The following is a 17,179-nucleotide window of genomic DNA, read 5'->3' as shown; positions in this document are numbered from 1 at the left end:
AACAATGTATTTGTGCATTTCTTTTCATTTTCACAATGGCTTGAGAAACCGTAATGCTTTTTAAACTCCTCCCCACCCATCCACAGTGAAATGTTAATTAAAGTTTAACAGAGTTCCAGCAGAGACCACATGTACTCCATTAGAGTAAAATCTACTCTATCAGAGTTGAATTAGCATTGAATGTTCCACTGTGCAGTCATGTGTTCCGGCCCATAGCTTGCTGCTCAGATATTTGCATGGACAGTATGTCTTACTTTCCTTTGCCACTGTAGAAACTCCTTCCAGGAGGAAGAGATCTGTGACACCTCTTCAGTAATATTCATCAAAGTGAATTGTCTTGAAGAGCTGTCCTAGGGGAAGAGGTACGCAGAAGAGACGTGGCTCCTATGGGTGAAGTGGAATCTGGTGGTTCATCTCCTGAAGTGGATACATTTCCTTCCCCCAGCCCAGCAAGGAGACACCAGCGATATTAACAATCTGAAATGAAAATTTTTCATCTGAATATTTTCTCTGTGCAATTCATTACGAGACCGTCATTGTGGCACCTGACATGGTTCATTTTTGTTTACACTTCACAATGATTAACTTAATTATTAAACAAAAAAGAAAAAACAGCGCAATCAGAAATTGCAACCCTTCCACAGTATTTTCTGGAATACATAATCTGGATTTAGATGGTGTATCTGTGCAATATCAAAGTAATGCTAAGTGAATCTGAACATGTCCATGCCCCAGTTCCTGTAGGAACACATTAAGAGCAAGATGTATTCCCCTTTCGTCAGTTCTTTTGTTTTTCTCGCATAAGTACATTTCACCACATCAACATTTGACTTTGTACTCTTGCCAGAATTTCATTATGATCTGACATTTCTTGTCATTTCAGAAATGGTATATGATGATGGAAAGCTGTGCAATTTGAAGCGAGCAGTGACCTTATCCAATCGATTCATCCATTAGCTTTTCTTTTTTTAAACAAAATAATACAGACTAGCTTTGAAACATTATCAAAAAACAACACAACACACAAAACAAACACATTTTGTGAGGTGCACTGCTTCGTAGCCTTTATTTGTCAATAAGATTATGAGGGAGAAAAAAACCATGTTTCACAACCTCTGTGCACAGAAAGCTTTAGACTGCTTCCTCTACGGTGAAGAAGGGACTTCCTACCTGCAGACTTCAAAGGAATTTCCATTTTATCTCTATTCCCATTGTGTGCAGAAACCTTGAAGTCCTGTGTCATATTTCCATATTGGTTTTGATGGTAACTTCATATGGAATACTATCACAGCAGAAGGAAATCACAATGTTTTGTGATATAACCATTACTGTCAGTATCAGATGTTTCCTTTGATACTCCAAGCATAGTACTTTTTATTACTATTATTATCACTATAATAATAATAATAATAATAACAACAACAATAATAAATACCACCACCACCACTAACTGTCGGGACAGTGAGGATTGAATAAAATATGTTTATGTTCTGAATCCAGCGGTTTTACCGGCTAACGCCCTTGTTTAATGTCTGTCACTCTGAATACAGTACATAAGTGTATCAACAATTAAAACTTGTCACTTATCCAACATATAAAATATATTGATTTAATTTGGTGATTATTATTACAAATATGTTAGGAGGTAATCCAGCTCAGCTATGGATGTTTACTTCTGCTTCCAATGCAGAGGTGATATTTGTTGACAAATAATGCAGCCAGTTGCTAGCTCCATTTTCAGGCAAAATACTTTCCATATAACAAAACCACATTGCACAGTGTTGGTTTCCACTTGAAACTGGAATTGCTTATAAAAACTTTATACTGTCAGACCTCAACAACCATTACGTATATAAAGATTAAGAGTTTTAATCAATGATTTCAATTACACGTCACAGGTTGCATTCAAACTTAAAATCAAAAGAGACACAATTTTTGTGCGTTCAACAGCCAGGCAAGGCCTCTGACCCCTAGTGGTTCCAGTGTGCTGTGTCGTCATGTAATGAAGTAGTAAAACTTTCAAAACAAAGACAATTTCAGGACACCCCAGGTCTGTATGCATAAGTGACACATGACTTGCAATTGCCCTAAGGATGTTTCCTTTGATGTCTGTGGAAAGGGGAGCTGGGATAGAGTGATGGAGAGAACAGACAACATTCCAATGGTCACATACAGTAAGTTTGCCACATCAAATTATATTGTCTGTTTTCCAAAGCTGATAATCAAAAAACTAGATATGCAGTTAAATGGCCAGCCTATATGGGCTGAAAGGCCAGTTCTCCGGTTCACACATACCACTCTAATACATTTGCTGTGTGGATTACTCATCACCCTTGATGTGTCCTTTGACCAGAGAGTGCTTTGCTCCCCTCTTTTGTTTTCTGCCATGTGTAAACACTTTCATCGCTGCAGTGAATGCACTGGATTGGTGCAATCAAAGATTCAGAAAGAGCATTTCCTTTAATCTACAATATCACATCTGGGAAAAATATCCTAAATAAAGCCGCTGACTAATACAATCGAGAATATCCTTTGAAGATCAAATCAGTGCTTTTCTGTATATAAATACCCCTATTCACTGATTCTTAGTCTTTGCAGATTCATAGGCTATTCATATTCTAGACAGATATAATTACATGCTAAGCACAAATACATCTATTTCAAAACTCTGGTTGGTAACAATTGGTTTTGTATGTTAAGAACATACTGAGGACAAAAGCTAAACACATATACTTCACCATGAACCCACATGAATCTCATTTGGATAGAATATGTAGACTTGATGTGAGAAATACCTATTTTATGCACATATTATTTATGTATGTTTTATTTTGCTTGCAAATGTACACAGCTAATGCTGCATATAATTACATTATGCATTAAGCGGACAACCATGCAAGTTTGCAATCAATACATCTGGTGTCAATCAATGTAAGAACTGCACAAACACATCATCATCCATTTGGATGAAACTTTTTTGACATTTCAGAATAAATCTGATGTTTTCATTTCCTGTCATCATGCTGCTGTCACTGAATGATGGGGTCTTGTCTTCGACATTGTCTGCTAGCATTTCCCTGTTATTATCACTCTAAATAAGCGTTTACCTTGAGCACTAGGTTCATATCGAAAAAGACACAGATAGAAATCTGTCTAGCGTGAAGAAGCAGCACAACAGTATCAACTTTAACCCAGGAATCACCAATGTTGGACAGACCGGCAATTAAAAAAATTCCAACACTGTCCTCAGACCAACTTCCTTCATTCCCTTATGGATATGGAATGTATAAAATGTCACGACCAAAAAAGATATTGCCACACTTCACAATACGCTGGAAAACATGCAAATTACTGCAGCTTTCACGTATCACTGTAAAAATGAATATCTGTGAAATATAGTTATTATAAGAACCAAAATGTAATATATATATATATATATATATTGCAGTATATTTCATTTCCCTGAAGTCAATGCAAGGAGAAGTTGTTGGCAAGTTTCAATTTGATGGAAAACTTTTAAGTACTACTGTTAAAGCTGTTCTGGACCCGCTTTTGGATAAATTACGGCAGCTATCTTCTGTGAAAGCACAGATTCATTTTTCAAAAGACCTCTGCTATCTTTTTACACAATTTCCTTTTGCATAGGAAAGCAGCACATGTGTGGACGGGAGTCTTGGCTACTTCCGCACACACACACTCGCGTGCCCGCACAAAAAGCTTTCGGAAAGTATACGTGTAGACAGGACAACAAGACTAACCTTCGCATTTAATCAGAGACCTAATTAAATCCAAGAAAAAGCCTTTGTTGATACAAGAATCTGTTACTGTTCTGATGAATGGGCTGTTAGTTCCGGCACTGTGCTACTTAATCTTTCTTGAATAATAACGCTTCCCTCGCACAAGGCCGAGCAGTGAATGCCACACTAATCAGTATTTCAGATTACCACAGGCCAAGATGGTGAGGCTGATAATGGTAAATGCAGAATTTATTAGCATAGTATAATCAGAGGTACTCATTTCGGATTCGTGTCACACGAAACTGGCCGACACCCTCGCTTCCTGGTAAACGCGAGTAAGGAGGGAACAGAGGGGGAAAACAGGAGAGGGGTGAGAATACCAGTCTGGTACGTTCACCCAGACACACCCGACACCCAATAAAGAAAACATTTAACAGGGTTTTCCTTCACTAATCCATGAAAACTGGTACATGTTAAGCGTCTCACAATTGCACCATCTTTTTGTAAACAAACTGAAAACGGATCCCAAGGGATCTTCCAAATATATTTGTATAAAAAAAATTCAATAAAATAAAATAATTAAAAACAAACGAACCCAAGGAAAGAGTTTGGCTGTGACAAACAGACACAAAGTGTTTGGCTGTTACAAAGAAAGATTTCTGGCTGCTTAGTACGTGCAAATGAGCCGAATTTTACTCCAGTGGACTTCGAGAAACCTTCATATTTACGGTGATCTGCAAACACAATGGTTGTGGACCAGTGGTGAGAGTCGAGCTGCAAATGGAAACAGAAAATCTACTCGCTATTACAAATAATACACTGAACATAAAAAGATACATTACTTTACTCCAACTACATAAACAATCAGCATAACAAATGATGAAGACTAGCAAACCTGTTTCAGAGTGTTGGTGCCATTGTATGATCATTAAACTGCAAAGATCGGACGCTCACATCTTTAGGTCTTCCCTACTCTCTGGGTGTGGGTGGACAAAACGTGCGCCTATCCACAAGTTCAAATAAACTGTGGGTACAGGCAAAGGCACAAAATGTTCTGCTGTAAAGAAAAATAACACTGTGGCTAACTTAAATGAGCAGGATTAGCTATAGCCTACCTGTTAGTAGTCATTGGCTAATTAGTTGCCTGACTGTTAAGGACAGCAAAGGGAAACGGCAAACGGGGCCAATAGCAACAATCCACCTCCACAGACATTTCCAGCTCAATTCCCACCCCTGTTGTGGACCAATGCTGTTTTATTCAGAGAAGGGCTGCAGGGACCTTTGAAACGGCCACGTCAGTTTTCAGCAATACTTGCACACACTGATTTATACGGAGGAGGAACATTTTTCTAAACACAATAATAAAAATGTCAATAGCCACCTGTTGTCTCTAGAACTTTCGGCAGATCGAAACTCTCGCATCAACACACCCCTTATAAACTGTGGGACGTGGCCGCATGGCTCTATCGTTTTGTTCTGTAAAAGTGCACCGCTCTGATACCAAGGATTGACTCAAGTAAGTTTTTTTTCTATACAAAAACTGCCCAATCAATCAAAAAGCTAAATGTACATAATTTCCTAATTTATAACAGTAATCCATGTTGCACATTTATCAGTTAACCACAGTCACTCTACTTACAATACATACTAAAATTTCCTGTTAGCACACCTATTAGACCTTGCATTCGAATAACTAGCCTTTTGATGCAAACCGTACCGAAAAATAAGATTTCTGGCAGGTATGGTGTGAAATAACAGCATGCTTATTTCAGTTCAGTGTCCCTTAAACACCAAGGAAAAATGCCACAAAACACCTGAGTTGATTAGAAAAATTCTACAAATGCAAAAATCTAAGTGTATTAAATAACTTTACAGTTCACAAATAAGTGAATCTTAATTAAACATTACGTTTACAAAAAGGTTATTGGACACAGGTGATTGCACTGTTATTTAACACTGTCCCTAGTTCCCTTTGACACGTTATTTGTCCAACGTCGCCACCTTGTGGCCGAAGGTCTGCTGTGGCTAATTACACCTTGGAGAACGCGGTCAGCATGGCTCCGGCAAGGACGATGCAGAACGCCAGCACCAGGATGATGGCGTTTCGTAAACCCTGTTGGGCAAAACCAGAGGGGTTTGGGATTTAGGAACGATCAGCCTACAACAGAGAGACAGTGGAACTGTTTCTGGTTTCGAAATTTGAGCACTTCAACTTCAATATTTTATGTTGAAAAAGTTCCCCAAAGTGTTGTTACAATGCTTCTGATGATGCTTGTCAGTTATCTTCTATGTAGCTTGTCAGTCATCTTCTATGAATTACTGTTCTTAGTTTTGTTAAAAAATAATTCAGATAATTTAAATTTTTTCAGTAGTGTCAGCATATGCTGTGGAATGCCCAAAATCGATAATGTTCCTGCCCCACTCTCAATGAATTTATGCTATGAACAGTAATTGTACATCTAGCCTACATACCAGAAGTCATCGAACTCCACTGCTGTCCAAAAAAGTATTAAAACAAGTCAGACATACTGTTTCTTTAGTCAGCATAATTCACCATTACGAAGAACCTGGCCATTGTGCTTTTCAATGAAACAAATTTATAAAGTTGTAAAGGTATTTAATGTATGTGTGCATATTGTTTTGTATTTCATAATTAGTATGTTCATTTATAAAAACAACAACAATGAACAAAACACTCCATATCTGAGGATATTCGCAGACATCAATGCAGTAGGGCTTTCCACTTCCAAGTGAATCAGCACGGCACTTGAGGACAAATGATTGGGTCAAAGGTAATTGCAATAAGATGCAATCAGTCTGTCTGCGCAACTACACTAATTTTTCATGACCACACAGGCTAAGGACAGACTTAAAAGCATAGACCAATACTGGTCTCTGTAAGTAAAATACTTGTTTAATCTGTACTTATTCGAATATCCTGTTGCTTGGTTGGTTTCCCTGATTCAAATAGCTGTATTCATACATTTAGCTGACGTACCGCTGCCCATGTCAAGCTTTAGTATGAAAAATTTAAACATATGTGCTTATGCCATATGTTGCCTCACCAGCCTACAAGATCACACTGTTATATCATATGATCAATCGCACTGACAGGTGTTTAAGACAAACCTGAGATGATCAAATAAACCATAGCAGTCTCTGACTACCTGCTGTACTATACTGGTTTTTCATATGCTGAAACTATACATTCTGGTCTGCAATATAGACAGCTGTACCTTATACCTGCCTCGCGAAGTAGAGGACAGTACTGCCGCGTTCTGTCATACTTACTTTAACCTCCTTGAAAACTAGGAATCCCCAGATAGCAGCAATTAGGCCAGGGCCCTGTGAACACACACACACACACACACACACACACACACAATAATACGCATAGGCTCAACACAGATGAATGCACTTTCTATTGTACCAGTATTATACGAGCGTTCTTTTTCAGGTTAACTTTGGTAACAGCTATGTAAACTCCCAGCAAATCTTAAAAGTGGAAACAATTTCCTACAGGCTGTAAACTACATCCCAAGCATCAAAAGCTGACATCCATGCTCATCTACAGTTTACATATGTGATATAATGCAAAACATGAAGGTATCGGCGTCAATGAATACAGACAGTCAATTGATACTGGACCCAGGATTTACATTTCATGCATCCCTAATTATGACACACGCGATATACCATGTGTCACATATCCTATGAAGACCAGCTGACACAAGCAGATTATAACACTTACGTTTGCTAATGACATGACTGGCTTACGAAGGCGTTATAAGTTATACATAAGGCCCCCTACGCGTGTGGTTCTGAGCCGACTGACTTACAGCAGTAATGATGGGGAAGCTGACCACTGCACTCAGGTAGGTATTCGCCATGAACCAGCAGCAGGTGGCTAATCCCCACATCACACCGGAGGCGAAACCTGAAAGAACAAAAACACTGCAGCCACCCTAGCGCCAACCAAGCTGCCCTCGGTTACCCACAATCCGCTGCAGGCCAGCCCACTCTGTTCACAGTCACGCTGCAGGTGAAGCTTCCACTGACGCATTACCAGGTTGTTCTGGAACTGTTTGATTGGCTAATCAGAGTAGCTAAGATGACTCCTGGATGCTGACTATCAGAGATCCATGTGTAAACGACAGCATTTTTCCTGCTCTGTGCATTACACAGCACACAGGTGTAGTGGCATAAAGCAGCAATTGAAATAATTTTTTTACAATGATTAAAGATTACCAAGATTTGCCCTAACTGTAGTGTACAGAGGTGCCCTAAATTTAAAACTACAGTACATCATGGATGGGGGGGTCCCTTCACCAACTGATGTGTTTCAACGATGGAACCTCTCATTTCAGTTTCAAGATACTGAACTCCACCATGACTGTGTAGCAGCTTAGCCTTTGAAGCAAAGCTTTTGTGAAAGCTACACCAACCAACCAAGCCAAAATATTTCACTGCCATCACACTTGTCAATGTTAACAGGAAAAGTTAAATTGTTTAATTTGCATGCTATAAAGACATCTTTAAAAACATCTTACCTGGCAGGATGGCTCTTGAGTAGACTTTAGGCTTATTTTTCATAACGGCGCAGTAAATAAGAAAATAAACAGTGCTGGTGAGGAAAGTTCCACTGAACTGGGCAAAAACATAGTCCAGGTCTGCAAGACAGGAGGCGCATATATCAGACAGGAATGAAAGGGCCCAAAAATGAAAAAAATCATATTCAGGGAACCATTTGAGCACTTCACTTAAGGACTCAGGATGTATCACTATGACTTCACACTGAGAGCTCCCTTAGAAATTGCTCTAATTCCCTCCACTCACTTAATTAAGTTATTTACCCTGCTGATACATTTTGAGTGTGTCTGTTTCCATCTATGGAGTGCAGTAACGCCGATAGACCATTAGATGGTAATAAATTGCACTTAAATTACAGAGATGTGCCTGTCTCTGACCGCACTTGTTACCGGGCAGAAAATAAAACCAGAAAAGATCCCAGACTCGGCTTACCAAACTGACTTGCCCCTGCGAACCTGGAGTCGTTCCTGGCGGCGTGGTTTTTAATATGGATCACAGGCACAAAGGTGGAGCCGTACAGCACACCCGCACAGGCAGCAAGGACTGAACCTCTGGGCGCATACACAGAGCAGAGTAGTTGGATCAGACTACAGGCTGGCTATCTGACCCAGGACAGACCACAGAAATAAAAACTGGATTTGTTCACATCGCTTAAAATGGAAAGACTGTAAGGTTTGTCAAAATTAAAAGCTGCCTGTTGAGCCATCACTGAGACAGACTGCTCACTCAACTACGATTTAGTAAAAAGTTACAACCCACGTCTACAGTTGAAATGGCTCGATTTACTTTTTTCATCTAGGTTGCTCACAAATAAGACTATGGAAATGGAGAAAATGATATTAAAAATTAATATAAAAAAAAAATCTTTGTCTGTGTGTGAGATATTTGTGAGAGTAATTTCTAGCTCCTTTTGCTGTCCTGAGTCAAATACAAGATTAAATTGATCCATTACATTGCTAGATAGGATAATATTTATCAATTGAAAAATACTAAATAAACAGGAACAAAAGAAGTGATTCAAGAATTAAATCCCATGCGACACAGCTATAAAAATTAAGTACACCATTTCTGCCAAAGTTCAAAATACATGTAAATAGATGTAACATACTTAAAAAGAGGAGACATGCATCCATACATGAGACATGTATATTCAAAGAAGGCATGCATACTGTACGTACACGATACGCTTGGATCGTGGACTTAGTGTGTCTATCCACGAGTCATCAGAGGAAACCAGACCTTCTGAATTGATTCTCTGTCAGAGGGGGAAAAAACTGATCAAATGAAAACACAGATGCACATATATCAAATATTCAAAACTACTACATACACATAATAATTTCTATAAAAATCATTTTCATGTGAGTATACCACTATTGGCAAATAGTGTTTGTCTGGTGTTGGAGACCAACTTTCATGAAACAAAGCTTTCTTTATATCATAGTGCGTTAATGAGGTTATTATTGTAAATAAAAAGGTATGTAATAACACTTACGCTGTCGATTAGTAAAGGAGTCTCTTCTGAAGATGCCGATCTCTGGACATCACTTTTCACAAAGAAAAATATGATGGCACTAAAAAAATATAGGAATAAAAAGGCTTTTGGTCAGTCAGTTACTTATAATGCATGCCACTAAGTCTTGATAAGAACAGGAGGGATTAGAACCTGGAATGTACTGTATACTAAGCAATCAGGCTAGCCAACCAAAATGCAGAATGCTGAATTTAAAACAATACAATCATGACAGAACATACTAAATATACATTAAATTACAAGTTTAATAAAATATTGCATTTTTTTCCCACCAATTTGACCATTCCTACTGCTACTGTGCTTACTGTCACTACTACAGCTAGGAAATAGTCATGAATTAATTAAACAATAAGTGCATATTTTATTTCAGTACACCATTACCTTAATAAACATAGTCCTGCGCCACAGTAATTCAATACTGGCTGTGCGACTTCCTCAGGGTCCATCCCAAACCAACCAAACCTGCAAAAAGGGTCAATAAAATAAAATAAACAAAAACGAACACAGGAATATAAATTGTAACAGTAAATAATTTAAGAATGTTCCACTTCAATCAGTGAGCGATGCTTAGGGCTACTGTAAGAGTCCGATAACAGTAGTAATGGCTATACATACCTCGAACTTGCCCAACCCATTAGTAGATTAAAGGAACCCCAAATTAGCATTCCGAGTCCGAGTCCAATGGTTTTCAGTATGGGCACAACCGTAATATTACCTGAGAAAGTAAACAAGAAATCTACTTCAACACTGGGGTAAATGCTTAACTATACCCAGAACAGGAAGCGTGAAAACAATGTATGAAGAGATCTTACCTGTTGCCCATATGACACCGCCCAGCATCGCCAGCGGCCAAAATTTGGGACAGTTTAGAATGATGTTGGCCACTAATGACACGGTCCATATAGCAGCACAAAGAACCCACTGGAAAAACATTCCTAAAAAGAAAAACACACTAACGTATCTAGTTGATAGCAAAGTAACAACAACAGATCACTGGTACGCGACGGCTAGTGAGCCATCTAGTTAGCTTTTTACAGGGGAACCCATATTATATTATTGAGGAAAATTCAGATTCAGTAAGATTACTTGCAGCAACTCTAATATATGCCTATGCCTTATCAATAATAACAATACAGTTCCGGATAGATTGCTTACCATCACCAGTGTCAATCTTCTTCACAGGAACAAAGTTGCTCCCATAAAATACAACGGAGATAATGCACGACACAAAGCCATAAGTCAGCTCGGTGGTGTTTGTCGAATTACCCGACTTGGTTAGAACAAACGGAGAGTGTGAAGGAGTTTCGGGTTGTGCATCTGCAAGAGATAACGACCGAGTCAGTTCGAAGACTTATCTTCCCATTCGTAGCTAGAGTAGCTAACATTAGCTTGCGACAATAACTGAACGTAGCCTACCTTGATCTGTTTTCTCCTCAAAATCGTGACAGTAGATGAGGCCAAATAAAGTTGTAAGCGTCAAACCCGTTGTCACAATATTCGTGAGCAACATGTCTGGATGTTTTCACAAACTCTAAAATACGAAAATAAACTTTAATACGTTAACTATTTTCTGTTTTGACTATCAGTTGCATTGCACCGCTTCCGCTGTGCTAAAGCGAAAACGTCCACGAAAATCAGCTGACTAAAGTCATGTGATGCATAAAACGCCCCATGTATGTGAGATTTTACAGTGATGTGCAGTTTAAAAAAAAATGTCATCAGTATGTCTGCCAGATCAAGATCACGTGAAAGAGACCAAAGAATGGATATATTGCTTTAAAATTACCTTGGTAGCCTGTTTTCCCCTTCTGGGTCAGCACTGCTACTCTGAAATGCTATATGAATACCTTGTTCTGGTTTATGGAGAGAGCTCCAGCCTAGTCTCATGACAACCCTTCTCCACATGTGGGGTAATAAGCTTTCTGGGATGTCAGAACTGCAAAGCTGGACAGCTTAGAACACTCTGAAGCATCACTATTACTCTCTGCAGGGAAAGGAGTGAGCAACCAGCAATAAGTTGAAAAAAAGACACGCAGCTTTTATTTGGGTCTCAGGAAATCCTGGGGGCAGATGCATGGCAGCAATCCAAACAATCATAAAATTTCAGAACTTTCAAAGCCAGTAGATTGGTCACACTGCCAAGATTTACCACTCCTGTTACTTCATTAAACACCGTTAAAATCGCTATCTTTTACACTTAAGTTTTTTTAAAAAAGAGAAACATTATGCAATGTACCTGAGGTGCTAATACAATGATACTTACACTCATTGGCCAGTTGATTAGGTGCACCTGCTCGTTAACACAAATAGCCTGCTCCTCCAAACAGCAAATCATGTGGCTGCAGCTCAATAAAGCATGTAGACAAGGTGAAGAGGTTAAATTTGTTTGTTTGACCAGGAAATACATTTGACAAGATGCATGATCCAAGTGACTTTGACCATGGTATGATTGTTGGTGCCAGATGTGGTGGTTCCAGCATCTCAGAAACAGCTGCCATCCTGGGATTCTATAGAGTTTGCAGAGAATGGTGCAATAAACAAAAAACATACAACGAGGGGCAGTTCTGTGGATGAAAATGACTTAATAAGAGTGGTTACAAGAGAAGTGGCAGACTTGTTCAAGCTAACAGAAAGGCAGCAAATGCTTAAATAACACTTGAGTCAACAGTCGTGTGCAGATGGTCATCTCTGAATGCACAACAAGTGAAACCTTGAAGCTGATGGGCTACAGCAGCAGAATCCACTCTTGTCATTTAAGCGGATGATTGGAGTAGGAGAAATGTCATCTACTCTGGCAAATCTCAATTTCTGCTATGACATGCAAATGGTGGTGTCAGAATTTGGTGTAAACAGCACGAATCCCTGGATCTATCCAACCTTGTGTGAACGGTGCAGGCTGGTGGTTGTGGTGTAATGGCGTGGTGAGTATTTTCTTGAGACACATTAGGCCCCTTAATACCAAAGGCTCGCACAGTCCCCAGATCTAAATCCAAGTGCGCCCCTTTGGCATGAGGTGGAACAGGAGGTTCACTGCATGAATGCATGGCTGAAAAATCTGCAGGAACTGTGTGATGCTATCAAGTTAGCAAGGACCAAAATCCTTAAGGAATGTTTCCAGCACCTTGTTGAATCTATGCTGCTGTTCTGGGGACAAAAGTGGGTCCAACCCAGTACTAGATACATGTAACTAACAAACTAACAACTGCTGGTGAATATAAATATTAATACTAATATTAGTGCTCATACTAAAACATTAATATGAAAATACTGTTAATAACACTAATACTAATAATTATCATCATCATTTTCTTAAATTGCTGCTAGGCAGAAGCAGCATATAGCCATTGCAAGCTGGCCACTGGAATATACATGGACATTAATATCTCAGCAGGACTGAAACAGCTGGTCTTGTCCAGAAGGGAAGCCTTCATGATTCATACTATTCATACACCTGTCCACTAAATGCCCTTTAAAATTTCATAAATGCTCAGTAGTGGTGAAGTCTTCAGTGCCTTCCTTTGGGAATGATGCTAATTAAAGGGAACTTTTCTATTATCACGAGAGGATAATGTGCTGTGAACTGTCACCTCACATTAAGTTGTCATAAAATAACTAATGTGGCTTTTTGTCATGAGTCCCATGTGGAAGTCTTGGTCCAAAACAGTCAGTGAACAACAGTAACAACTGCAACAAAGAAGTCAAAGCTTACACATAGTGTGTATCAAGGAAAATTTTAGAAACCCTTACTTTATACATGGATGAATTGTAAAAACATCTTATTAAAAATGAATTTATGAAACAATGTGTCATCCACATTTTGTAATATTTAATTTTTTTCTGATTTCTGTGTATTAGACTCAGACCACAGGTGGTCTTTGGGTTGAGGGATATCTAAACAGCAGCATCTCGAAAGACTAGAACAGGCTCTTTGGTCACACTACAGTACATTGCATTACATTACATAGACACTCTTATCCAGAGTGACGAATGGTAGAGGAGAACATCGGTGTAACTTTGAAATCACCAAGACGGCACAGAAGCATATACATAATCACTAAGTATAATATTAACCAAACATAGTGCATGTTGTAATTGTATAGTCTTCTAATTCTATCTTCACCTATATGTGATCACAGTGACTTGAAGAGTTAATGCCAGCTAGGAATATAAATAGCATTGCTGAAGGGACTTTTTCAGACTTATTTTTTGGACAATCTGTGGAAAAGTTATTGTGGAAAAGACAACTGCTTGATGGATGAAAGGCAACTGTCTGGTCTAATGCATTTCTATATAAAGGTTAGAATCACAACTTTGGGACCAACTATGACATCACTGCCAGAGGCTGGAAATGTGTTGATTTCATTGCTTGGGCCACCAGCTTGCCTCCGCCATGTGGCCTGCATTGATTTAAACTTGTATTTTAATGGTTATCCTCCAGGGGTCCCCACAGCCACTCCAACAGCACAGTCAAGTGACTAATCACACAGTTGAGTTTCTAATTGAGACATTTATAAAAGCAATTAGTTGATCTAATATGGGGAGAATCAGGAAGGAAAGTGAAGATGGATGGAAGTTTAAATGCTACGAAAAGAATGTTCTTTGATCCAGTGGACCTCTCCCCTGGTAATGTAGAGCTGCAGGGTCTGCTGTTTTTTGTTGTTACTCTGTACTTGAGTAGCACAGCAATTGATCACTGACTACACAGTTAATTCAGGTCACCTGGTTTCTTGGGTCTGAATTCATCTCTGATCTTAAGGAAAAAACAAAAACCAGCAGGCCTGTGGCTCTCCAGGACCAGGATTGAGTATCACAGCCATAAGAAGAGAAATGCATCCATGTAAAGCAGGTGTGTCCAATGTTATCTGAAAAGGGATGGTGTTGCTGCAAGTTTTTGTTTTAGCTCAGCACTAAGCCAACTGATTCTACTTAAAATCTTGATTGAAGACCATGATTAGTTAATTGGTTAATTCATTAATACATTTTTTAAATAACCTGTTGTGCATTTTAAATGTTATGTAACTGCTCTCATTTTTAATATGGGCATTTCCCACAAAACCTATCATGCCCCTGTACAACATTTAACAATATTGCAACATTCCCATGGTAGTACGTAATAGAACTGAATTTAAGACATGAGTGTCACTAGCAAACATTGCTGTCAATCATCATCTGTGTTTAAGTAGTGGGTTTATTGACTTCGATTATTGAGTTGGTGCAAATGGGATAATTGTTTGAGAAGGGGTTTGACAAAGAGAGTGCCGAGACGTCTAGCTGGTGGACTGAAGAACAATGCGAGAAAACAAGGGAAGACAAACTGGTCATTGCATTTTTATTTAATTTCATATTTGAATTTGGAACTTGAACCCATATTCAAAAAACCTAAAATTTATATTTTGTGGCTGTTTTGAAAAAACCTTTAGCTCTCTCTAGTGGTCAGAAGAGAGAATAAAAGTGTAACTACTCACAAAGTTATTAAGCATCTTATTTTTGCTATATATTTCCTCTGATGCAACAAAAATATATTTTTACCAATATATGGAGATCCAACATATTGGCATTTTTGTTCTTTTCTGAATATCTGTTAACTCCATCAGCATTTAATTACACATTAATGATAATGAGACCACTGGCAGTGACCCGTTGTGTTCTGGGTGTCCTAATTGGAGGTCCCCCCCCCCCCCCCCCGGTCCCTGATCTCACTCAATACACCCCCCCCCCCCCCATTTCTATACCCCGGTCTCAAACCTCAGGTCAGAGAAGGAAATTGATTTATGTGCAGGCCAAAACGGTGGAACCCAAATCTATTTTCTTCTCCATGTATAGTTTGACTTCCCACTTGGAGAGCATTCTTTCTGGACACAAAGAGGATAGGAAGCGTATGACACCAATTTCTCTGTCGCTTCAGTCGTTCAGTCGCACTGACCCTTGGTATTCAGAGCTGACAGTGACAAACTTGAAATGGCCAAGTGCTCAATCTCAGAGAAATAAGATTGGATGTGGCATAAAATAACATTTTGGTTTTTATTTTAGCCTGGCACTCAGCTTATTTGAACACAAAACATTTATTAATTGATATATTGTATGCTTGGGCAGGGAAATGGTAGGACATACTATTAAGTTTTAAACATAAAATGTCCTTCATTAAGTTTCTGCTTTGGTTTGTATTTTGGAATACACAAAATGTCAATCACAAGAGAAATAGTATTATGTAAGTATTATGACTTACGAGTGAAATGTTAAACCAAGATCCTCATTCACTGTGGTCAACAAGGGTCCCATGGCATTTATTGCATGGAGTATTGAGTTCCTGTTTCTTGGCAAATGCTTCATCCCAGCCAACCCTCAGTTTAGTTGGTTTAATAGTTCCATCCCTCTCCAGCCCAGCTGATGTGAAGTGAGTGTCCAGGTGCAAATTAGTCACTGTGCATTGTCCAGATGGGCATTACACATTAGTTGAGATGAGTGGCCCATTGCTCACTTGGACATCATGAGCTGTGATGAAATCAGTCTGTCTATAATAATAATAATAATAATAATAATAATAATAATAAGATGGCTTCCATAAAAAACAGTTTCAGGCCTGGAGATTAATATGGTGAATAATATATGAAAATCTGCCCAGCATCAACACAAGAGTTAGAGAATCCACCGAGTAAGAAAATCAATCACATACACAGCCACACTTTTGTGGCTGAGAGAATTAGTTTTCATAGCAAAGTTATTCTTACCATGTGTTTTCAATAGCATTATCAGGATGCACCTGGAAATAAATACCAGTCACAGGCACGTTTGGATTATGTTTTGGGATTAAAATGAAGTACAATACAATATATTAACACATGTATATTACTCAACTTAATAGGAAGGTACACTGTCCTCGAGTAAGCAAGAAACATAGAAATGTCACATTTTGAAAAAAGAATATTTGTCAGACAGGGGCAATTTTCAGTAACCGTTCATGAAAAATGGTATGTTTGGCTAGGCTTCATGGATTTTATATGTACACGTGCACATGAGCTTTGCTACTGTTCACAATGTTGCTGCATATGCAAGGTATGCTTCCTGCTTTCATTATAAGGCTTTATAGAGAAGGTGTTATTTTTCTTCTCCATTTTAATGAATGTAGACACACAAGACTTTAATTATTTATGGCAGAATGAAATTCAAATACATAACCTCAATGTCCTGTATGCAGTTCATTTTTCTGCTTCGAGCTGGCCTTGATATTTTACAGTCTTAGAGCTTTTCTCCTGCTGTTCAGACTTGCAGATTTCAATATTTAATATCTGAGTGATGTGACCAGGGGTGGCTTGTAAGG

General features: G+C 38.7%; 1 protein-coding gene across 1 annotated transcript; it reads right to left on the bottom strand.

Annotated features, from left to right (window-relative positions):
- Window positions 1-2,811: 2,811 nt before the first annotated feature.
- tmem144a (transmembrane protein 144a) lies at window positions 2,812-11,530 on the bottom strand. Its single transcript, XM_035419223.1, has 12 exons — window positions 11,278-11,530; window positions 11,017-11,178; window positions 10,674-10,796; window positions 10,477-10,576; window positions 10,243-10,323; window positions 9,823-9,901; window positions 9,506-9,582; window positions 8,760-8,878; window positions 8,288-8,407; window positions 7,577-7,674; window positions 7,029-7,082; window positions 2,812-5,850 (listed from the first exon to the last, which is right to left on the bottom strand). Exons 1-12 carry the CDS (start codon window positions 11,369-11,371, stop codon window positions 5,767-5,769), a joined length of 1,191 nt encoding a protein of 396 aa, XP_035275114.1. The 5' UTR covers window positions 11,372-11,530; the 3' UTR covers window positions 2,812-5,766.
- Between the last annotated feature and the right edge of the window lie 5,649 nt (window positions 11,531-17,179).

This window comes from Anguilla anguilla, chromosome 5 (genome assembly GCF_013347855.1).
Source record: "Anguilla anguilla isolate fAngAng1 chromosome 5, fAngAng1.pri, whole genome shotgun sequence".
NCBI lineage: Eukaryota > Metazoa > Chordata > Actinopteri > Anguilliformes > Anguillidae > Anguilla > Anguilla anguilla.
This window is presented reverse-complemented; position numbering and strand designations above follow the sequence as displayed.